The sequence below is a fragment of the Grus americana genome, chromosome 4 (assembly GCF_028858705.1).
Source record: "Grus americana isolate bGruAme1 chromosome 4, bGruAme1.mat, whole genome shotgun sequence".
NCBI lineage: Eukaryota > Metazoa > Chordata > Aves > Gruiformes > Gruidae > Grus > Grus americana.
The window spans coordinates 32,922,229-32,946,625 of record NC_072855.1 but is presented as its reverse complement, the minus strand read 5'-3'; the positions used below and the strand labels follow the sequence as shown (position 1 = coordinate 32,946,625).

Genomic DNA, 24,397 nt, shown 5'->3' with positions numbered 1-24,397 from the left:
TTGGGTTTAAGAACCCCCTCTTTTTTGGGACAAAATTCCACCTTTTTGGCCTTCAGCAGTATCTAAAGGAGTGCAGCTGTGTCTGCTGTGCCAGCATGAAGACATGGAGTGTCTCACCCATGAAAGACCAAAAAGGATTTGGTTCCCTCTTAACCTGTCACAGTGGAGGTGCTTTGTGAGGTGCTAGGCATCTCACAATTAAACTGGGGAGGGAAAACTTACCTATAGGCAAGTAAAAGAGTGCTCGTGAGGGGGGACAATCACAGCAACTAGGCTGTTAATGAAGCCAGAGTAGAGATGATGTTCTCTTCAGGTACACTGTCAGTAAAACTGAAGGTAGCATGTCAATGACTACTGCATATGTGACTTGCTGAACATGAAGCATTTATTTATGTGAGCAATACAATAACAAGAGGCAAAGTTATACACTAAACTTATGTAGAAATACATTCCCCCCCCAAGAACTCTCAGTCCAAATGATGATTAGCAACAGCTATAGCACACCATGCACTAAACCAAATTTGCTTCCTGCAATCTTTCGGCAGTCTTGCTCAAAGACCCTGACTTTAAGTACACAAACAGTTAAAAATAACTAGCAGTGTTTCATTAACCACCTGCCCACAGTTGTAGGCTACTAAAGAACTTTCACTGTGCACCTTAACTTGGGAGAAAAAATACTGTCCAGTTTAAAGAATTAAAGTGCATAGCAGCAGCTGTGTCTAATTGTTCAGTGGGAAGAGCTCACCAACATCTAGGTGTTCCATTTTTCTTAATAAAAATAGTTCTCTGTGAAGGCTTTTGAGCGCTCTATTACCAGTACATCAACTGACAGAGAATATGTTTGGCCATTTCTGGTGTGGACAGGTATTGGATTTGTTCTAACCTACAAATTAAGGAAGCTTCTTATGCACGTAGGGGGCTATGATTCATGTGACTGTTTACATATATACAAAATAAATTTAATTCTATTGTCATTAGGGACTCAGGCCCATCAGAGGAGTCTGTCGAGCTCCTCTAACTTCCACTGAAGCTTGAAATGCAGTCATACTGCTAGACAAATATCAGGGCTATTATTTTCTTTTTAGCAAAAAAGATTAGTAACTGTACAGTAGGTAAAAAGCAGTCTTTAAAAAAAATACAGAAATTACACAAAAGGCTGTAGTAAAGTGCCTAGCAAAAATATAAAGGAGAATCAGTGTAAGTGGATAAACAACAATATACCCTGGCTCCCCTTACCTCCTCACTAGTTCTCCCATGTGCATTGTAACAGCATCAACGTGCAATGACAATGTGTCAAAAAGACCCTTTTCACTTTGCTATATAAAGCATTAGAGAGCTTAAAGCCAATAGAGTCATATCAGGAGTTATACTTTGGAGCGCGACTAGCTCACTTGTCCACGCTCTATACAGTGAGAACTGCCAGGAACCCCCAAAGCCTGCTGGCAGTGCTCTTCACGGAGGCAGAGCTCATACCCATCCTGAGAGCAGGTGTAGCTGCAGCCCTCTGGCTCAGATCTGCTGAACATTTCCCTGGGAGCTACCCTCCTTGCTCTTTCCCCTTTTCCTCCCTTCAGCAGCATGTTCCCCAAGCCCTGATCAGGTTTCTCCTAGAGCAACAGCCTTTGGCTACATCAAAGCTGCAGAGCCTTCAGGGCTATTGTGCTTTCTAAGTGTGACTTCTGAGACATGAAGCCAGGCATTTCTTGATCCCTTATCCCTGTCCTTTCTCTACATTGATCCCCAGCCTTACTGAGAGCTCGCAGAGCCCTGGACAGAGCCAGGGAGGCTGACACCTCTATTAGAGAGAGCCATTTCCAGTATGAGTTTTGCTGGGGAAGAAATGTGTACTTTTTTCTTTACATAAATATTTGGAGCAAGTTACACTGAAGCTGAATTTCAACTTTTTACTCAGTATTTTCAAATGCATGCTCCATGACAAACCACCCTGTGACTAACTGCATAAAAAAAAAAAAAGGCTATACAGATAGAGAACCTGAAGTGTTAAAAAATATATTTTTCCCTCTCCCCCTCTACCTTGACAAGTTAGCCTTTAAACAAACACTAATACAAGGTAAGCTGACAGAACAACACGGAATAAATAGCTGCAAAAAACTTTTGGTTGCTAGATGTCTGCAGGCATCATGTAAACTGTATGCTACCTTCATGCTAGTTTAAAAAAAGTGTTCTACATCAAGGGCTCCACACTCCGGCACTTCTGGCAAGAAACAGATGTTTTCAGGCTGGTAAAATTTTGAGATTAAAAAAAAAAGACAGTTTTCCCTCACTAGGAAAAAAAAAAAAACCCCAACCAAACACGTTTGTGCTCCAACAGCTATCACTTAAGTTGTAAACCCAAGAAAGACAAATGTTAAAGTTACCTGCCTGTAGAAGAGTTAAAGGTAAGATTTTTGCTTTCAGAAATCTGTCACTTTTAGTGCTGCTGCCAGTGTTCTTAACAAACAACTGGCATCTTTACACTGTGAACCAACCTGCTAAGTGACTCAGGTTTGATAACAGAAGTACTATTCTGCTTCAACTGAACTGAGCTTAGTCTGAGAGTTTTTCACTTTTTTTTTTTGATTAGTCTTTTTATCTAGCCACCTAGAAAGCATAACCAAGTTCCTCCTAAAGTTGTTTTCAGAATAACAATTTGCATTTAAATGTAAACACTGATACCATAAATGTAGTGTATACAAAAGGCACAAGACAATTAGATTTGCGTTGCTGAAACTTCCTTGACTTTGATAGTTGATAACGCATCCTTTATTATCTGGCCAGTAAACTCTGATCCTAAGCAAGCTGCTAGCTCCTAACTTCATTGAAAGAGGTTTCCTACATGCAGCAGCTTGGCTTTTTGGTATTGCAATCAAACCTCTGTTGTCCTGTACATGGAAATATCACAAGTTATAACAGTAAGTCTCCTTGATTGTACATGATCTTCGTTAAGTTATGCAGTAAGAAAGGTACTGTCTTAACAAGTGAAAAAAGAAATCTGAGACAACTATTGATTAATAAGAAACTAGGATTTTGAAAGACAGTGGCCCTCAGGGGCAGAGGTTGGTAAAAAGCCTTTTGGGACAAAGTTAAATGCCAACATTCATTTCCCGAAGGGTTTAATGGTTCCAAATGGGACAATAAAATCCCCATTTCATAGCACTGTCCTGTGCAGCTCCCATCAAAAGCCCCAGCTGGCCAGCTTCATTTCTGTATTACCCGTCTGAACGCAGGCTTTTTATCACTCAACTTCCCAGTGACCCACTGTAGCATTCAATTAACAAAGGAGTTTCCCCCCCGCCCCCCGTAACTTTTCTAACTATTGGTAGTGCAGATCTGAGGGGAAAACGGAGCTTTTGCAATAATGTTTTCCAAAAATGTTCCAAAAATAGTCAGACATTTCACTTGGGTCCCCTTATCTTCAAAAACTGCATATCAAGCACTCAAAAGAAAATACAGTCCACCAAGCCACTAAATTATTTGTAATCAACACTGGCTGTTCTCCCAATTCATAAAGCCAGTAGTGCAAAAATTTAAAGTCAACTACTTACAGCAATTTGAATTAACAGGTGAATTTTCAAAACCAAGGCAAGAACGGGGACTGATATGTAAGGAGGTCACATTCTTCTTGTGCTGAATATAAAGTAAAACCAGCCACTGAAATTTTACAATTGTAAACTCAGACTTTTTTTTTCCCCCTAATACTCAGAATCATCCTTCACCATTCAAAACCAGTAATTTTAAGTTGAAACATTCTTTATATGGTTCAGAAGTAGTATGTTTAGTTTCATGTTTCAAGCAGTGACATGGAGACAGCTAATCATCTGCCAGTTTGTTTTCTGAGCACATCGACACAGGAGCAGACAGGAGCAGCTGGCCAACAGGGCTGATATTTGGAAGAATGCATCTTCCTTCCAACAACAGCTTTTTCTTGAACTGGAACAGAACATTCATCACCAAATACATTATTAGAATTGAAGAATACTTAAAAATTAAGTTATTGCAACAAGTCTCATCAACTCAAAGGGGAAAGTAAACAACAGCTGAATGAAAAATCCCTCCCTGAAGAGGAACACGGTAAGACTGTTCACAGTTACGTTCTTAATCCACTTCAGGATGACAGTGATTAAACACTGACTACATAGCGAGCAGGCCACCAGTTTATAAAATGAAGTGAGCTATTTTTACAGTACTTCCAGGTACCAACATCATTAAAAACCAATTCTTTATTATATCAGTATAAACCACATCTGGCACTCTCAGTAATTAGTCCTCTGATTAACTATAAAGGATTACAGGATACAGGATATCGAACATATCCTTAGTTGGGACAGAAATAAAAAAAAAAATTACCAACACACTGGCAGGGGCTGTGGGCTGTATTTTTCATGTCAAAGATGAAATTACTTGGTTTTGTTGTGACTTCAGCATCTTTATTATTCTATTCACTCCCTAGGAACAAATGTAACTCTAATGCTGTCAATAAAGTAATGACATTAAATGCAAAGTAGTTAAAAAAATGTTTTTATATATGGGCTCCTATTCCAGCAACTGTATGTGAGATTATATATATACACACACGGACACACAGTAATCTAGCTTTTTTGTTACATCTCTAGAAAGTATTTCAAGTGCCACACAGAAACATCTCAGAGCTAAGGGTACAACCGAACTGGCACTTGTGCTATGCCAGAGAAACAGTTAGTCCTTAGCTACTGCCCTTTTGAGATGTGCACATGTTGCTCTGTGACAAAACTAACTTCCAAGAGCCCCTTTACGTGCCTTTACACTTATTCTTTGGAACATACCCTCCTCTGATGGTGGTCTCTTTAAAATGCTGCACTTCAAAAAGGATGCTCATAAAAAAGAAGAAACAAACAAACAAAAAACCCCAAAACCTCCAAACCCCAGGGAGTGGTGTAATCAGACTGCAAACAAATCTAATTGTTCCTTTCTCAGACTGGACTAAAAGAAAAAAAAAAACAAACAACCCCCCCAAAAAAAACCAAAACAAGAGCACAAGATGTTTATCAAGCTATACAGCTTGAAAAACACACTTTCAGCATCTCAAGAACAACCACAAAGTACCAATAAAATGTACACACTCTTAAAAAAAGACTAAAAATTATCATTTAAGTGCTAGGACTTCAGAAAGTAGAACTCCAACCTGACAAAACTAGTAGCAATTAATGATTTTTCTGTAACATAATAAAAAAATCTGTTTTTTTTAAAGCCTGTCGCCAGCTCTTTACTCTTGAGTAGTGATGACACATAAGACATTAAACTAACTGTTCTTTTTCAGAAGCTGTTGTTTTGTTGAAACAACTGATAGATTAAACAGGGCAGAAGCACGGCATTTTACTTTTTGAACAAAGGGTTAGAAATGAGATTTTTAGATTCTATTAAAAAACCCCCAAACAACCTACACAGAGCAGTCAAAATTGCAGACGCCGGCTGAGTTTCATTTGCTCGTTTCTTTAACTCTGTTCATTCGACACCCACATTTTCAACACTTTAACACTTCACACCATCACCAAATTTATAGATGTACCTATATCTGCAACCATCTGTGTCTTCATTCACCGCTTAACAGAAAACCAGAATGTGAGAGGGAAGAATTTTTCAGTTTCTCTGATGAATCCAACTGAACTTTTGGGACCTTTTTGGTACAAGCTACAGGCCACCGCTTGGTATCTGCTCACCTACCATTTTTATAATCTGCCTTGACAGTGCAATACCATGCCTGATGGGTCTAGTAACAATCACTGCTGTTCTCTGATGGCTTTCCATGCCTCCCACTTCCTCCAGGAGTGACCGAGAGCAACCTGACAGCTGTGACAGCATGTCCAGGAGTCACGTCACACACAACTGAAGGACATCCGCTTGAGACACTTTTTCAGGATGACTGAAAGGGTGCTTCCAATAGCAGAGAGGGAAATGACCTTGCTGGAACAACTCCGCCAATGTTGGAAAATCGTAAATTATTTGGTATGCTGAAATTCCTAAGGTTGGAGTAAAATTCTTTTTATCCATATTTTTTAAATATGAAATAGTTGATTTCCATAAGCTTTGATGGAGTTAGAAATCTTCCAGTACTAAAGAGAATATGATGATCGATTGTGTTCATTCCCAACTGAGGTCCCCTCCTCTTAAAGAATTTACTAGCTGCTTCTCAAACCTGACTTTCGAGAAGTCTATGTTGCAAGATATCAATGCAAGAAATAAAAAAAATCTCAGCTGTTTTTAACAATAGGTGACTAAATGCTCAGGAAGTCATACGGACACCTTTTGTCTTCAGTAGGCAGCACTTTTTTGTTATTAAATAGGATGCAGCTCAGTACCTGGCATAGAAGAACAAGCTGCTAATAGCTTATATATTAGAATAAATCTTTTTTCCTTCATCATCTGATAGACCTTTACCTGCTTTAGCAGACCAAGCTGTGATCTTTGTGTTCAGTGCTAAGAACTAACTCTGTTTTCAAACTTAGCTTTACAAATATTTGCTGGACAGCTTGAATAGTCACAATTTCATGATCTTTCTAAAGAAAGGTAATAATAATATTTTGGAATATTACCTAAAAGCAATGGCTATAAAGGTTAAACTATTTGGCAAACATGACACATCAAGAAATAGGAAGGTTAGTTTAAAACTGAATTAGTGTGCTACTACTCATGGTAAAAAAAAAAAAGAATTAAATAGAAGAAAAGAAAACAGGAAGTGCTTTAGTTATTTTCTTTTGTGCAATCTTGAAGTGTTAAGGAATCATGGAATAACATATTAAGTACAGAAAATATTAACATACCTTTCCTTAGATATTCAGATGTTTCTTTTAAGGGAAATTAGGTTTCATTTTCCATGGTTAATGCAGGATTGCTCATACCTTTAAAGACAAAAAATGGTATTTCCACAGGAAAAGGTCTCATGTCTATTTCAGCAAATAATACAACCTGTAATTAACAATTCACCTTAGGGTCATTCCACTATTACAAGCCTACTCCTGTCCTCTGTCCATTACATGGCTTTTCACCAGCCGCAAAAAGTGTCATCATATTCTGGTAGAAGCAATTTGTTGCCAAAAGAATTATCAGGCTCAGCCTAAAAGATAATTAGCACCTACTGGTGTTGATATTCTCAGTATCTCTTGGTCAGGTTTAACTGGGAAGGGCACCGCAGCTCGATACATAGAATTTCCTACAAACATGCTTTTAAAATAGAGTTCATGAAGTTTATTACAAAATGAGTCATTGCACAGAAATCGGTTCCTTACCAACTTTGCCCTTTTCAGCCTTTGCACTACTTTCTGACCAAGATGGTGTATCCGTAAGAAGGTGGCTCTGGGAATCGCGCAACGGCTTTGCAGGAAACAGGTGATTCTCACTGTAATGCCGATAAAAAGAACATTAGTAAGCTGCAGTGATTTTTCATTATCTTACCACACATTACAGTTTGTCACACGCAGTATTTTCCCCAGCTTACCTTGCTGCTTTTCTGATGAATCCCTACACTTTCATCATTACATACATTGCGCTTACATCTGTGATAACTACAGTGTAATCTAAAAAGCGACTCCCTAGCCCAGACCAGGGAAACATTCTGACTTTTTCTTTGGCAGCTATTATATATTAATAGATGTACTTCAGTTCCAAATGCACTCTATCCATATCCTCTTCCACTACAACAAACTTGACATGATAAATAGCGGAGAGAACATCTCCAACATCTCTTCCCTATATAAGCTATGGATCATTGGGGTAAGATTTAAAATGTCAATAAACAGCTAGCTGAAACGTAATGCATTTCTTTTATGAATAAGATATAATGCAATCGTATTGACATTTCTTAGTCATATATTCAAGTCTACTATACTTATCACACTCTTCGTTACATAGATGTTGCAAAAATGCTACAATGTGAAATACTAAGCTATTATATTTATTTAGTATAAGGAGCATCTGCATGCTTTTCGCACTTTAAAGATGTCAAGTCCATGAAAGATGAGAATTAAGAAAATTATAGAATCATAGAATCATACAATGGTTAGGGTTGGAAGGGACCTCAAAGATCATCTAGTTCCATCCCCCCTGCCATGGGAAGGGACACCCGCCACTAGACCACATTGCCCAAAGCCTCATCCAGCCTGGCCTTGAACACTGCCAGGGATGGGGCCTTCACAACCTCTTTGGGCAACCTGTTCCAGTACCTCACCACTCTCACAGTAAAGAATTTCTTTCTAACATCTAATCTAAATCAACCCTCCTTCAGCTTAAACCCATTACCCCTTGTCCTGTCACTACACTCCCTCATAAACAGTCCCTCTCCAGCTTTCCTGTAGGCCCCTTCAGGTACTGGTAAGCCGCAATTAGATCTCCCTGGAGCCTTCTTTTCTCCAGGCTGAACAATCCCAACTCTCTCAGCCTGTCCTCATAGGAGAGGGGCTCCAGCCCTCCCATCAGCTTCGTAGCCCTCCTCTGGACTCGCTCCAACAGCTCCATGTCTCTCCTGTACTGGGGACCCCAGAGCTGGACGCAGTACTCCAGGTGGGGTCTCACAAGAGCAGAGTAGAGGGGCAGGATCCCCTCCCTCGACCTGCTGGTCACACCTCTTTTGATGCAGCCCAGGACAGGGTTGGCTTTCTGGGCTGCAAGCACACACTGCTGGCTCATGCTGAGCTTCTCATCAATCAATACCCCCAAGTCCTTCTCCTCAGGGCTGCTTTCAATCCATTCCTCGCCCAGCCTGTAGTTGTGCTTGGGATTGCCTCAAACCATGTGCAGGACCTTGCACTTGGCCTTGTTGAACTTCATGCGGTTCGCACAGGCCCACCTCTCCAGCCTGTCAAGGTCCCTCTGGATGGCATCCCTTCCCTCCAGCGTGTCGACCCCACCACACAGCTTGGTGTAGTCGGCAAACTTGCTGAGGGTGCACTCGATCCCACTGTCCATGTCGCCGACAAAGATGTTAAATGGTGCCGGTCCCAGTACCGACCCCTGAGGAACACCACTTGTCACCATTCTCCACTTGGACATTGAGCCGTTAACCACAACTCTTTGAGCGCAACCATCCAGCCAATTCCTTATCCACCGAGTGGTCCGTCCAGCAAATCCACGTCTCTCCAATTTAGAGACAAGGCTGTCCTGCGGAACAGTGTCAAATGCCTTCCACAAGTCCAGGTAGATGACATCAGTTGCCCTTCCCTTATCCGCCAATGCTGTAACCCCATCATAGAAGGCCGCCAAGTTTGTCAGGCACAATTTGCCCCTAGTAAAGCCATGTTGGCTGTCACCAATCACCTCCTTGTCTTCCATGTGCCTGAGCATAGTCTCCAGGAGTATCTGCTCCATAATCTTGCCAGGCATGGAGGTGAGACTGACCGGCCTGTAGTTCCCTGGGTCTTCCTTTTTACCCTTCTTAAAAATGGGGGTTACATTCCCCTTCTTCCAGTCAGCGGGAACTTTGCTGGACTGCCAGGACTTCTCAAATATGATGGCGAGTGGCCTGGCCACTTCATCCGCCAGTTCCCTCAAGACCTGCGGATGCATCTCATCAGGTCCCATGGACTTGTGCACCTTCAGGTTCCTTAGATATTTTTGAACCTGATCTTATCCTACAGAGGGCGGTTCTGCATTCTCCCAGTCCCTGCCTCCTGTGACCTGGGCAGTGTGGCTCAAGGATTTGCCAGTGAAGACTGAGGCAAAGAAGTCATTGAGTACCTCAGCCTTCTCCATATCCTGGGTAACCAGTACACCCATTTCCTTCTGGAGGGGACCCACATTTTCCCTCGTCCTCCTTTTTTTTCTCACTGACATACCTATAGAAGCTTTTCTTGTTGTCCTTGACATCCCTGGCCAGACTAATTTCTGTCAGGGCTTTGGCTTTCCTAATGTGATCCCTGGCTGCTTGGACAGTTTCTCTGTATTCTTCTCAGGTTACCTGTCCTTGCTTCCACCCTCTGTAGGCTTCCTTTTTGTGTTTGACTTTGCCCAGGGGCTCCTTGTTCATCGACGGGGGCCTCTTGGTGTTTTTGCTTGACTTCCTCTTTGTTGGGATGCATCGCTCCTGAGCTTGGAGGAGGTGACCCTTGAACATTAGCCAGTTGTCTTGGGCCCCTCTTCCTTCCAGGGCTTTGTCCCATGGTAGTCTACCAAGCAGATCCCTGAAGAGGCCAAAGTCTGCTCTGCTGAAGTCCAGGGTAGTGAGCTTGCTGTGTGCTCTCCTCACTGCCCTGAGGATCCTGAATTCCACCATTTCATGGTCGCTGCAGCCAAGGCTGCCCTTGAGCTTCACGTCCCCTACCAGGCCCTCCTTATTGGTGAGAATAAGGTCCAGCATGGCACCTCTCCTCGTGGGCTCCTCTATCACTTGGAGGAGAAAGTTATCATCGACACATTCCAGGAACTTCCTGGATTGCTTATGCTCAGCTGCATTGTCCCTCCAGCAGATGTCAGGGTGGTTGAAGTCCCCCACAAGGACCAGGGCTTGTGAGCGTGAGGCTGCTCCTATCTGCCTATAGAGGGCTTCACCTGCTCAGTCTCCCTGGTCAGGTGGCCTGTAGCAGACCCCCACTATGATGTCCCCTGCCCCAGCCCTCCCTTTAATCCTGACCCAAAGGCTCTCCTATTATCAGCAGAAACAAAATGTGTGCATTTCGTATGCAGCTTCCTGCGCTTTGGCACAAGTGCCAAGGCCTGGGATTCCCTTGCGCGAGGCATCTTTCACCAGATAGGAAGATGCAGGCCTCCCCCAAAGCCTTGCAAGGTAATTAATGCATCCGTATCACAGGCAGACTGACTAACCGTCTCATCTGTGTGCAGAACAGAATGTTACTGATACTCAGTGTTAGGCAGGTGTGGAAAATTCAGGTCCTGGGATGCCACTGAACCAATATAAAGCACATCGGGGGGCAAAAACCCCCCACCTTATTTCCATAAATTTAAATATATATCTGAGGATTAGCTGAATTACAGCTTAGCTGTTAAAAATCTGACTTGTATTTATTATTAGGATACTCTTCGTTTGCTTACCACTTCTAAGCATCTTATATGTGGTTCTATTTATATGTGCACAGCAAAAAACAGAATATCCACTATTTGAAATGAGTAACAAAAAGCAGATTACTTTTTGGATGTTGAATTAAGACCACCAGGTGTGGAAGCTTGCTCAGGATCCTGATTAACAAGGCAAGTTGGGAAGGAGCAGCCATCCCCTAGACTGAAAAAGTCAGAATTAGTATCACACATACAAAAAACCCCAACCCACAAAACTTTGAACAACTGTTTTTTCTAAAGTCAGTATTACCGTATCTTATTTCGAAAAACTAACCACTGCCTCAAACCCTGTGGATCCTAATTATTCAACAGTTTCAACAAATGAAGCATTAAAAACAGAGCATACCTTGAAAACACAGGCAGCAACCAGTATTTCTTCTCATCACCAAATACCTGCCTGAGGTTTTTGCTGAATCCCAAGCTAAAGCCATTCTTGTCTGTTCTATGACGAAATATGGGAGCTCTGAATACCTCTTAAAAGAAAAATAAAAAAATCAGATCTCTTTGCAAGACAACATATTTAAGTTTCACACTGGTACTTAGGCAATTGCACTGACAATACCATCATCCAAGAGGAAAGGCTGTACTGCCCGAACAACGGCAAAAGTCAGTCCGTTCCTGAAAGCCAAAGCCAGTGCTAGACGGTCACGGTGCGTGCAGAGGAAGTCCTGTGGCTGAGGAAGGGAGTCTCCTCCACCCTCCTCCCTAATCAAGCCAAGGAAGAGCGAGGAACTCACTTTTTAAGAAGGCCTGATATGTTCTATGAAGATTTCAGCGTGTGAATACAGCACAGAGAGTGTTGAAGAAAGAAAAATGGAAACAAAGGGTTTACTACAGCAAGAGTAATGGAAAAGAAGAAAAGCTTAACCTACTTTAGTAGTAAGACTAGATTTTCATGCCCTGGGGAATGAAAATATTTTGTGTTTTTACAGCTGCATAAAGCAAGCACTTTACTCGTAGACCCAGATTATTCCCCACGGACATCCAACCTAAATTTCTGGAGAAGACAGCTAAATATAGCTTCAAGTGTTGCAAAGTGCCTGAAGCAGAAAAGTCATTCACTTTCCACCAAGTGACTGATAGCCATTTAATTCCCTTAATTGGCTATATATAGTAGGCAAACCATGTCCTGATGTCCTGACAGTACAGCTCACACAAACCATGCTGGAACCATGCAGAAATCATCCTTCTCCAGTAAATCCTTAGCTATGAACTGCTGCAAATGACCTTCAACATGTAGTATGCATTAGTTACAAGGTGTTTTAAAAAAGGGGGAAGGGAAAATAGATACCCTTTTAGATGCCCATGTCAGGTTAGGAAAACAGCTCCCAGGATGATTTAGCTTAAAAGCTGTCATGGCTTCGTTACCAAACTATTGCATGTTCAGGGTTTCACATATTGAGCAATTTCCCAAAGTAAAATGGGAAGAAGAGACGAACACATCTTTTTGACTAGCTTACGTGTACAGAAAACATGCTCTATTATCTGTATGGAATTCAATTTGTTTTTTAAAAACATGAAATGTTGAATTAGAACTGTACTGCATTATTGTTACCTTTGAACAATTTTTTTTTTTCACTAAAATAAGAACAGTTTGTAAACAGAATACTTAATTATTTCTGTTCATTTAAGCATCATTAATAAAACTTTTCTCCACTTGTAACTAGATTGAACAATTTTTTTCCGATTCTAATTGCTAAGTAGATGATTTTTCAGAATACTGAAGAAATCCACAAATCCTAGAGAAATCTTGAAGTAAACAAGCTTTCTTCCAATGGTATATAGTCAAAGTTTTCCATTAATCATCAACATATTAGTAAATCTGAAGAGAACTGGAAAAACCAGATCAATTCATTGGCTTACTCTAATTCAGTTTATATCAACAGAAAAGCATTTTGAGATTTAGAAACTTTAATGAATATATTGCAAATTGGTATTATTACAGTCCAGGATGTAGTACAGAACAGGCACTCAAATCTTCTGCAACTCCATTTATTTATTTGCTTGTTTATTAAGATTTGTAACCAAACATGCATCCAAGCAGTGGGAAATCCTGGTTTAACGCCAATATTCAATGCAGCTATATATACTGCCCCATAGTAGAAGCACAGGCCATCTTCTTTGAGGTTTTTAAAATTAACGAATTGAACAGAGGAACTTTGGTTCCACTGGGTGCAAAGGTGGGAATGAAGGGCTGGAGCCACTGCCCTGACTGAGACACCACATCAGGGGACCCTGACCTGGGGGCTGGGATGCCAAACAAGAAGCACTTGTGCAAGCATGCCTTAGTGCATCTAACATTTATTACAAAGTGATCTCATATTTATTTATTTTTTAATTTATTCAGTTTCTAATAACAAGCTGTGGATAGGAGGAAGTGGGAAGAAGAGGATGAGTTCATTAATAGCTTGGTCCCTTGGGGCAGGAGGAAGAGAGTCAGAATTTCCGGGGAGCAGCAGAACTGGGGAGTCAGTACAGGACACTGCCAGATCCGGGCACTTCTAACCAGGGTCCAAGGAACTTGTATAGGATTGCCTGCTTTTTCCATTACCCCCATACATATAATATACATTTATTATTTATTTAGTGCTGTCAAACACAAAAGCATTAAATCTACTTACCTAATGTAGACTTATTCTTGCTGACAAGCCAACAGTGATATCCAAAGAGAGAAGACAGACTGACAGAAAACATAGCTGCAGCAAAGAATAAAAACATGATGTGGAACTTGGCTTGAGTATCAGGAAGGCCATTCTAAAAATAAAAAAAATAAATTATGCCATTAGAATTGGGGAAATAGCTGTTTAATTTGATTATTAATAAATCCTCTATTCAGCCAAATCAAATTCAGTGTAGACACAAATGTACCACACAACAAGAGTCTGAATAAATGAATTATACACCTTCTATATACAGACGGCCAGGCAATTAGGTTGCTGACAGCAGCTAAGTTCAAGAAAGGGCCCTTTCTTGAGAAAGTCTAAATACTGACAACAAGAATCTGAAATTTGGATCTGAACTGTGAAGTGTCTTTTAGTGAAGAAAAATTTATCTTTACAAAAATTGCCTTAATTAGCCTTTTTAGAATCTTTATATTATAGCATAAATATTGCAAATCTAAAAAGGTAATATCCTAAGTTGTGAACCCAGATAATCATAACTAAAATACTAGAAAATTACTCTGAAGCTTTTTCACAGGATAGCATTAAAAGGAAGTTAACAAAATCTATCTATAGTTTAAATTCCCTTGTAAAATGTTTTCTAAATAATTGCATACTTGTTCTACACAGCTTCAAAATAATGAAGAAATAAGTGACAATTCATAAAGTATGATAAACAGAAAAAAATAGAGAACTACGCTTATTAGATAAAACTTTTGTACCTCATATTAGGAGATACTACATTACAATGTAATGCCTCGGAATCCTAAGACTTCTTGCACAGGGGTAACTTCACACGCTTAAAGACAGTACGTAGATTAGGGTACTTACTGTCCAAAACTTGATAAAATACTGTAAATCTGTTGCAGCAATGAAAAGGCAATACAGTAGTGAGTAAGCCAAGAAGAGAAGAAAAAATTTGTAATTGGAGAATCCTACACAGTTGTTCACCCTGATAACAAAACAACAAAAAAAGTAAAAGTAAAAATGGAATGTAATGAAAGTTATTTTCTTTGCTTTCATCCAATTTAAAATGGATGAAGAGTAAAACTGATAAATGTACCGACAACAGGCTAAATAATGGTGTGCTATTGCAGCAAAACATTCATACAGAAGAACAGTCCAGGTTAACAATTTGGATTACAGTTAAGATTTAAAATGTTTAATTTTGAAGTACAACAAAAAGAGAGATCCTTTCTGTCTCAAGAGTTAGTTTATTGAAAATGCAGGCAAAGAAATAACTTACAAGACACCAAAGGTGATGCAACTCAATTAACAAAAAGCATACAGAATTAAGGAGATGCTAAATTCTTTTCGGATGATTCGGACAAAGGAGAGATGTTTAAAATGATTCCTAAGGTAGTCCTAACGTGCTTTGTTAGTATCAGAGTTGTTATATACAAATTATATTTTTGGTGATGCATCAAGCCATCGCATTCCTGCCTGCAGCTCCATCCATATACAGCATGAGTAGCAGCAGCACTAGCATAGAAATCACTAATGCTTTTATTTCTGCATCACTTAAGCCTTTTAGAATAGTTAGAGGGCAATTAGCATTAAATATTTCCGTTTATCACAGCACTTCCATTAGTGCCGGAGTGATAGCCAAAATAAAGCCTCCCAAAAAGCAGAAGACAGCTGACCTGAGGCTAGGACTTGACTACCATCTTACTACCTCTGCCTTCCAAATGCTCTAGCTTACTTTACCTAGGTTATTTTTACCTGTCCTCTCTCCAGAAGTCCTTCTCCTAGCAGAATATTAAAATAGTAGTAATTGCCATCGCTCTCCCTAAGCATTGCATGGGTTCTTTCCCACCAAACTTGCTCCCACCAAAAAATCCCAACACAAAAAGCAAAGCAGGACCTAATGATGCTCTCAGGGGGGCTACACCCCACCCATTATACTGATTTGCACCCTTACTTTTGTTGGCAAAATAGCCATATGATATTTCCCATAGAACCCTTGAGCACAGCATCCCTTCCTCCCCCAGGACAGAGTCTCCTCTGCCCAGGAATTTGATCTAAGAAGGTCAAACCAGCTGCTTAGAACTGTCTACTATTCAGTTTGTCCAACGCAGGAGATTCTTCTTTTCTGATCGGTTTCATGTGGTGAAGAACTGCCATCTACCACTCAATCCTCTTAACTTGGACCTTACTAAACAATTATCTTTATTTCTGTGACATACCTGCCAAACTGACAAAAAATTAACTACACATCCTGTCTACCCACTGTTTCCAAGGGCAGCGGAGGAAAGACAGGAAAACAAAACCACTGTGCAGGCTGACATGGCAGCAAAAGGAGGGAGGGTGGGAGGGAGAGGGCAGAAAAAATGAAAGAAAACAAAGAACCCATAAAACTAAAAAAGCTAACTTGCTGTCTCCAGCAAGCCCACTCAAGCGGTCCTGGGAGTTTCCATAAGGGGAACAAGGCACAGCCCTTCCCTTTGGTTTTTAACCCAGGGTAGTATTTCATCATTCAATGCAACTAAGCCACAGTAACAGTCAAACTCAAAGTCCATGAAGAAAAGATGCAATTCTTAAAAGAAGTTTTCTTACTGACCAGAAGTCTACCTCGTCCTAACTGTAAAAACATGGAGTTACCTAACTCAAGGGTCTAAGAAAAACGATACACGAACTTCTTTCCACATCTCACAACTAGGAAAAGAGGATATACAGTAACTCACTCCAGTGGTCCTGCAAGACCAGTAACTTCACATAAGTGTCTAACTCTAGGAATAGTGAAGCATCACCTTCATAACAGGCCCCTCAAGAGTTTATTTTATCAAATCAGAAAGTAAGAAAAGAAAGTCAATATTATACTCACCAAGGGCAATGATGATCCATTTTCAAAATGCATCTTAAAAAAAACCCAAGATAATTCCAAGCATTGCAAAAGGCAAAAGAAAAACAAAAGTCAGAAGCACAGTTATGTGTCAGATTTAAATTATTCACATACAGATTAAGAATTACCCATATGTACTGTTGGTTACCTAATCTATTTAACAAAGATGTCTATTTAAATTCACATAATACAGTTTACCTACAAGTAAACTGCAGGTAACCCAAACTCAAAATGCTTATTCTGTCTGGAGCTTAGTGATTTAAGAAAATGCAATCTATAACTTCAGCTTTAGGATTTGGTTCTCATTCTGAATAGGTTTTTCAACTATTTTTTATTCTCTGACAGAGACCTAGAAACTAGGCTAATTCAATTATTATATACTTAGTGATGCAACTAAATATATTTCCAATTACATGATTTTATAGAAATATATGCAGATGCACTGGAGGTTTTTAAGAACTTACCTTGTATGAAAAATCCCAAGCATTTTTGCAATTAATCACTCTCCATTATAGAACATGCACAAGGAAATCAGATATAATTGAAGCAAGTGAATTTCGACGAGGTAAGGACAAAATTAAAGTATTCTGCAAAATGTATTAACTAAAGGTATTCTGCAAATTTCACTCACATTTCACTGGATAACCCAGGTCACCCTTTTTCTCTACCCTGCTCAGACACGAGAACGTTTCTGTCTTACACTGCAACCACCATCCCATACAACACAACCAAGATCCTCCTTCTGCCTCAACTCAGTTACTCTTTCGGTGCCTCTGCTGTTTTGCTGGACAAAATGGAAAGTTGTCTCTGCCTCATAATTGTGTTGGAAGGTTTGATGTATTATCAGCTGAAGAGTACCTGGAACAAATCAACCTTTCAGGAAGCCCCTTAAAGTTAGAAATTTAAAAACACTGGGGGCAAGAGTGGAGAAATACAGACATCCAACTTAACTGGAGAAAGGTCAGAGAGAACAGCCGAAAGAAAGATTTTATTAGAAAGCAATTAGATTTCTGGGGAATATGGAGGTGAACTTCATTTGGTGTTAGACAAACAAAAACTTTATTTTGCGGCTTCAGTTAGAAATGGGGGATGCTTGGTTGTTTCTTTCTTTAAATAAAAATAACCTGCAAGTTATCCAATGAAAAATAGGATATTAAGTTTATTACCTCAGATAAGATGTAAGTGACATCATGATTAGATTGAGATGGGTAGTGATCTTTATTCAGATTCTAACAAAAAAAGCAAATTTTTGTTTATCAGCTATTTTTGGTTACATTTTTAAGGAAAGTTCTTTATTAATATTCATAATTTTTAACCATTACGTAAAGAATGTGTAAGACCATGTAATCCATGTTGGCATCAAGAAAGCCATCAAATGAATTAGAGTAAGTTACAGACTTCTTTAGAAATACATAAACAAACAAAAACGAAACCTGAAAAAAAATCTAAGGAATAAAAAAAAGCTACTCTGCCAAAACATTAAACCTGAAAAATCGATGCATAAAAAATAAAAGCTTCTGTGTCAAGAAAAAAAAAATATCTGTTTATCCAGAAAGCCACTTATTTAAAATATTTTCTTACTTGTCGCACACAGAACAGTGATGGCAACGATCTGGTTTTACAAGATGGCATCTGTCACAGTATCTGATTGCTAAAGAAAAAAGTTCCAAGATTAGGTCTCAACGTAGTTACACATTTTGATTCCTGAAGCCGGCGCAGAAGTAAATACTAGCAGCTCAGCCCAGCTGAACCCCCAGGAAAGCATTTCAGCACGATCAGAAGCAGTTGCAAATATTGAAGCATTCTTTAAGTACTTGCAATGCTGAATCTAGCAAAGTGAACCCAAAAAGCTCAGTTTTTGCAATCTCTGCTAATCATGCTAATCAGGGCTTTTTCTTCCAAACCCCTCAGCTCTGCAAAGCAACCAATGAACCAACAAAACCCTCACTAGACTGGAAAACCTTTAAAGACTGTTCAACAATATAGCTATTTTAGGCTATTATTCTAACAGCTTTAATTTACTATATGAGATTATCTCTTGGATTTGCTTAGCTAGCCAGCATTCACAAACTTACCATATCAGCAGGTTAAGATTAACTCTTAGTTTGGAAGAACTTTTGTTCTCGCAACTGAACAACCAGCAAGTAAAACAGTAACAGTTCCTTACTGTGATTTATCTAGCTATACATGACATGCAGACAGTGATTATTTTTTATATTTTTTTAACCTATGAAAGAAGAAATCTGTGCAGTTAAAGACTGCTACAGCCTCTTCTGCAGTTTGTTAGTATTACAAGCTATTTGTTAATGTCAGTTTGCATACATTTAGCAAATCCTAAACTGTACACAGCAAGTTACTTTCCAACAGTCTTTCCATTGAATAAATGTAGCTGTATGAAGCTGCATTAAAGTTAAGTTCTTGGGCCACTCTGTTATTTTATGAAGTATGAAGAGCAGGTCTTCCCTACAGTTCAAACCCTTGAATTTTTTTTTTAAATTAGTTTAGGTAGTACATCAAGACATCTGCCTTCGGTGGTCTCCTGAACACCTATTTACCTCCAGACATTGTCCGTGTATAGATAGGAAGATCCTTGGCTGCCCGTCTTAAGACTTCTTGCTGGGATTCACCTCTAGGCTCCCTCTCTAGGGATTCCTTGTCTGAATAGGATAGATGAAACTGGAATAATTTTTAAAATCAGAGACATGTTAGCAAATTTCAAGTTAAAGAAGTGTCTGTAGACATGTAAAGAGAAACAAATATTCATTATATAAAGATGGATTAGCAGCACGTACAAGGTATTACAGCAAACAACCCAATGTTCCTAAGACCACTAACTTAGTTTATGGCAACTGAAGACAAAATTAAAATTATTTCTGATTTGGTATTGATGCAATGCTGAATGCTTCCAGAAGTAATAAGCAACACTCCTCAAGAGAAGGATCAAGAGTTTACCATTCCCTTGAAAGGTCTGTTAATTTACTTCTGTAATACTAAGTATCAGCTAGTGAATATAAGCTAGGGATGTCAGTCTTTAACTGTAAGAAAATACGCTACTAGCAATAACAGAAAAGATAGTTTTATCTCTCTTCTGGTGTCTGGCATTTTCCCTTTTGTTCTTTGCCACTAGAGAGTTGCTGTTCTCTTCATGCAGGTGTTAGGATGTGGTTTTACTTCAGTGATTGCCTGAGAGAAGGAAGAGATGGGTGTCCGGTATGACAGAATAACCACGTCTGAACACCCTCCTGCATGAAAGGACAACTTCTGTCACTGCCCAAAATGGCAACAACAAACATTGCTCTAGTGAGAGCTGAGAGAGTAAAAATTACTGAAAGAGATGCATGGTATACACGAGGTAGTCCAAATTTCTTATAAAGTGCTCTGCAACACAGCAACACAGTCGGCTTTGTCACTGTAGCTTCTAGAAATGCCAAAGCGTTGGTATCTCTATCAGAGAAACAGGATACAAAATCACCCCTGAAAAGAAGTCTATATTTGGCAGGAAGAGGTGCTGTCTCTAACCTGTAGTAGAAACAGAAGCCCTCTGCAGAACATTTACGTCTACGTCTACAGAAAGGCTAGTGATTACAATAATATTCTATTTTTTTTCCTAGATGAAAGCGATGCATGTAAAACTAAGAAAGCAGACAGAAACATACAGTTAGGAGCCTATTCTCACCTCCAGAGAGGAGGCACCACTCAACCTTCCTGACAAAGCTCTCAATCTTCCAGAAGCTGGAGGTTCAGCATTTAGCACGAGTTTCTCAGGTCACCTTTCATTTTTTCCCTGCAAGAATACACCCTTGCCAACACCTGAATTGATTTATATTGGCACACATGCGATTTCTCACTGCAGAAACTTGGTTCAGAATACTTTTTTTTTTTAATGCTTCCTGTTTGATGTACACAGAGCTATTGCTCCATCATTTTGTGTTAGTTCCCAGAGTAGTCCTAAGTCTACAAAACTTTCCTGTCTGGGAAACCATCCTCTCTCCCATCTTCACGCAATGTTTGTAGTTAGCTGGTACACACAGGTACAGAATGGCACATGCTAAAGTGAAGTCCCTCAAAGTCTCTTAAAGAGAAGCTGCAGCCAGAACTTTAGGGCTTTTCATACACTAAAATAAGCTTAAAAAGAAATATACAGGCTGTGTGGTTTGCACCAGCTGCAGTATTCATGAAAACAAAATGCAAAAGCTTTATCTGTTTTTCAGTCTTCAATCAAGTATTTGCTATAGTTGGTAAGTCAGTTCAGTTAAGTTGAAAACACATCCTTTTACATTTACAGACTTCATCCTAGAAACTGGAAGCCAAGCAGTAACTTATTACAAAATACCCTAATTAATTTTAAAAATACTGCTCTAGTAGCTTAGGAAAAAGACATGGAACAACAAACATGTCACTTACTGCCAGCAACGTGTAAATTCAAAGACCACAGAAACATCACGCATTGCTTTCTATTACCCAACTTCAATACTTTTAATATCCCATTTGAAGTTCTCAGTAGCATTGTATAAAGACTTTGGAATCCCACTATAATTACTAAGGATTCGTCAAAAGGTTTTGGAAATCTTCTACTGGCATCAGCCCAGTGATTTGAAAACCCTTCTAATTATCACTACAATCACCACATACATGCATATATTTTGCTACATAATTACCAAATGAAATGGGTTCTTAATTTATTTTGCTGCTCTCTGCCCCAAGCTGTAGTAAAGACTGCAGTGTGAAATTCAAGGAAGATGCCAATTACTTGAATTATCTATTTGTTTCCACAATTATGTATCTTATTAGTGAATGAAAACTATTCAGAAAAGAACCTCCGCACAACAGACAGCAGAAATCACAAGCTGTTTATTTTGTGTTGGCATGATATTTACAAGAGCTAGAGTTATCAGTCCATGCCGAAGTACTGGCTTTGTGAATATTTCTAACTCCAGAGCAGCCACAGCATGATTCCTCTTGACCTCAAGAGGTTGAGTGACATAGCACCTACTGAGGACTGTCAGCTTTCTGTACAAAGACAGGATGGAAGAGGCCAAAAAGTTGCGCTGGTTGTACCAAGTTGCACAGGGAAGATTTTCATCAAGACTATTGATAGTTTTCTCTTTTTTTTTTTTAATGTTAGAAAGAATGTGAAACTAAACTCATAAAAAAACCTCAATACTGTACTAAAAGCAATTATCTTGAGGCTACATCATGCTATATCTTAATATTCTCCAAAACAGCTGGATGCTGCTTCTTTAACACTTCTATACTATCTGGACTTAGACTTGGGGTATATATTTACTCAGACTGCTTTTCCATGCGGCTGTTCTATACTAGCTCCCGTCCTGCCTAGCCAGCTGTGGCTTCCCAGCATCTGTTTACCTGTTGTGCACTCGCACCACAACCCCCACGTTCCTTCATACCAAAATGGACGGGGAAGAAGCTTTCATTCAGAGCACAACAGACAGATGCTGAAGGCAATGCAAGTCTTAAACACAGGGAAATCAATTTTTTGCCCACATAAAAGTAATATATTCCTGTGCAAAGAGTTAAGGTGCTAGTTCAAATAATATTTTTAAAGTATAAAAATATATATTTTTCAAGTGGAGAGGTTTTTTTTCTTCTTAATAACTATTATCTAATTTAAAAACATCTATTAAAAAAAACTTTAAAACTTAGAGAAGGTGTAATTTTTTTTGTCTTGGTCATTACCCTGTTTGCAATTTGACTTACTCCTATTAAGAAGCTGTAACTACCATCTGTATTTTTCTACACAGTGTAAAACTACATGAGATCAGAGTCTAGGTTATTCAAATACTACAAAATCAGGCATTTGACTAGGCTATTTCAGAAACAAAAGTTAAGTTTATCTTACTTCTTTTGAAGGATTCATTGGTAGCGTAAAGATTGTTTTCCAATATGACCAGACGAACAGCATGAAAAATATGTGGTAAGCAACCAGGCACACAACTAAAATCAAAAAGGAACAGAATTAATACAAACAGACCGGTGATATTATAGTACTTACAAACGGATGCTGTACATTTCACAGATAGTTACTCTAACAGATGTACATACAGAGGCTCTGCAAAAGCACTGCAACAAAAATATTGCACTGCAATTTTACATGAGACAAATACAGACTGTGTGGGGAAAGTCATGATACAGGCTACATCCATAACTAGAGTTTAAGGGGAATGGTTAATAGTCTATTAGAGTCCCATAATTATTTAGCAAGCACTCTCCCTTTATGCATTTTTTAAATCCTATTTAACTGATGCATCTCTGCTTTTTAGCTTTATCAACCGTGTAGGGAGACTGCTAGCCATGCAAAAAAACCCGAACAAAACCCCCAAAACCCCCAAGCCCCCCAAAAGGAAGCATAGCTACCTAAACAATGACAAGAGCAAGGGGAGTCTTTGAGTGGATACACATATGATACCTGAGCAGTAACCATAACCAGTTCATTTGTTTTGCTAGATTTTTAGGATGGGGGACAGTAGAGTGGTTTTTAAAAACCTGCAAGTTCTTGAAATGCAAATGTTCATTCACTGCTTTATATTCTTCACAGCCAGAGATTTATTCTTCCATTTTTTTTTTTTAACAGATGCCAGTCAACATTTACCAGGCTGAGCTGTTTTACATAGCATACATCAACTTTTCCAAAGAGCCTGCCATGGACAGACAGGTGTTTCCATTTAAAAGCTCTCACTGTACTAAGCAATTCACTACAGTGGATAGTAAATCCAAAACTTGTATGCCCCAGTTAACCTGCTCTAATGCACAAGAAAGAGTATTTCCTTGGATTTTTCTTCCTTGGGCTGAGAGGCAGCAAATAAAGGACAGCTAGGACAGCAACAGGGAAAAATATTATTTCCCTGCTGTATAGATGAACTCAGATCACAGATAGCTCAAGGTTATACAGAAGCTTCACAGTCAAGTAGTCTTTATACAACTTCTATAAATCCATAGGATCATCAGAACACATCATAATGGGAAACTTGTGTACTTTCACTACACAATCTGAAATATTGCCCTTGTATGGTTAGGCCATGTTTTTATATATGTAATGCTATTCAGTGCTAGAGATTTTTCCCTAACACATGCACGATGGTGTGTCTAAGTGCAGGAAAAGTAGCCCAGCATGTTCTTGTTTTTTTGTAAATTTGCCTCAAAAGTAACACTGAACAAAATGTTTCTGGTGTTGAACTTTCTTTTCTCAAAAAAATAGCATGCAGTTAAAAATAATAAACAAAAGCTAACAAAATCTGAGGAGCAACACTGTACAAAGCTTTTGGGATGACAGGGGGAAAGAGCCATATGCCATGTCGGTTGACGGTTGGACTTGATGATCCTAGAGGTCTTTTCCAACCTTAAAGATTCTATGTCTATGAACTGAAAAAAATCTCATCAGTGTAAATGACAGAACTGGATTCCACATCAAGCACAATACGCTAAATAACCATCTTGTTACTGCACAAGGATCTGGCAGGAACAGTCCACATTTTTATCAGAACATTTCTATCAACTCTAAAAAAACCTGACTCAAACAAAATCAATATTTTTTTTATTCATGGCACAAAGTGAGGGCAAGGTAGGGCAAGTTACATTGCTTCTGTGCACTATATGTTTACTAATCTGCATCTACATTTTATTGTTGTGAGAGTAACAGTAACTGTGATTGATAAGAAAATCCCTTTTTCATACATTAAAAAAAGAGACCACTGGAGGAAGACAAAATTTTAACCTAAAGACACTATGCCATATTTCCCCTTTAAAGTCTGCAGAATACTTAAGCTCTTCTTGTTTAGTCTAGCACCTCAGTTCTCCAATCTCGCTGGGGTCCCAACCGGCCGCTCCTCCCAGGTTA

General features: G+C 39.2%; 1 protein-coding gene across 1 annotated transcript in view; it reads right to left on the bottom strand.

The window, feature by feature from the left end:
• Positions 1–359: 359 nt before the first annotated feature.
• ZDHHC2 (zinc finger DHHC-type palmitoyltransferase 2) overlaps positions 360–24,397 on the bottom strand; it is a 33,963-nt gene continuing 9,925 nt past the window's right edge. The window contains exons 3-13 of the mRNA XM_054823767.1: positions 22,403–22,497; positions 19,098–19,218; positions 18,124–18,193; positions 16,525–16,557; positions 14,532–14,652; positions 13,662–13,794; positions 11,387–11,513; positions 11,111–11,203; positions 7,263–7,372; positions 6,798–6,875; positions 360–3,930 (exon numbers count right to left, since the gene is read on the bottom strand). Coding sequence (XP_054679742.1) covers positions 6,835–6,875; positions 7,263–7,372; positions 11,111–11,203; positions 11,387–11,513; positions 13,662–13,794; positions 14,532–14,652; positions 16,525–16,557; positions 18,124–18,193; positions 19,098–19,218; positions 22,403–22,497 — 944 coding nt within the window. The 3' untranslated portion in view covers positions 360–3,930; positions 6,798–6,834. The remainder of the gene's footprint in view (positions 3,931–6,797; positions 6,876–7,262; positions 7,373–11,110; positions 11,204–11,386; positions 11,514–13,661; positions 13,795–14,531; positions 14,653–16,524; positions 16,558–18,123; positions 18,194–19,097; positions 19,219–22,402; positions 22,498–24,397) is intronic.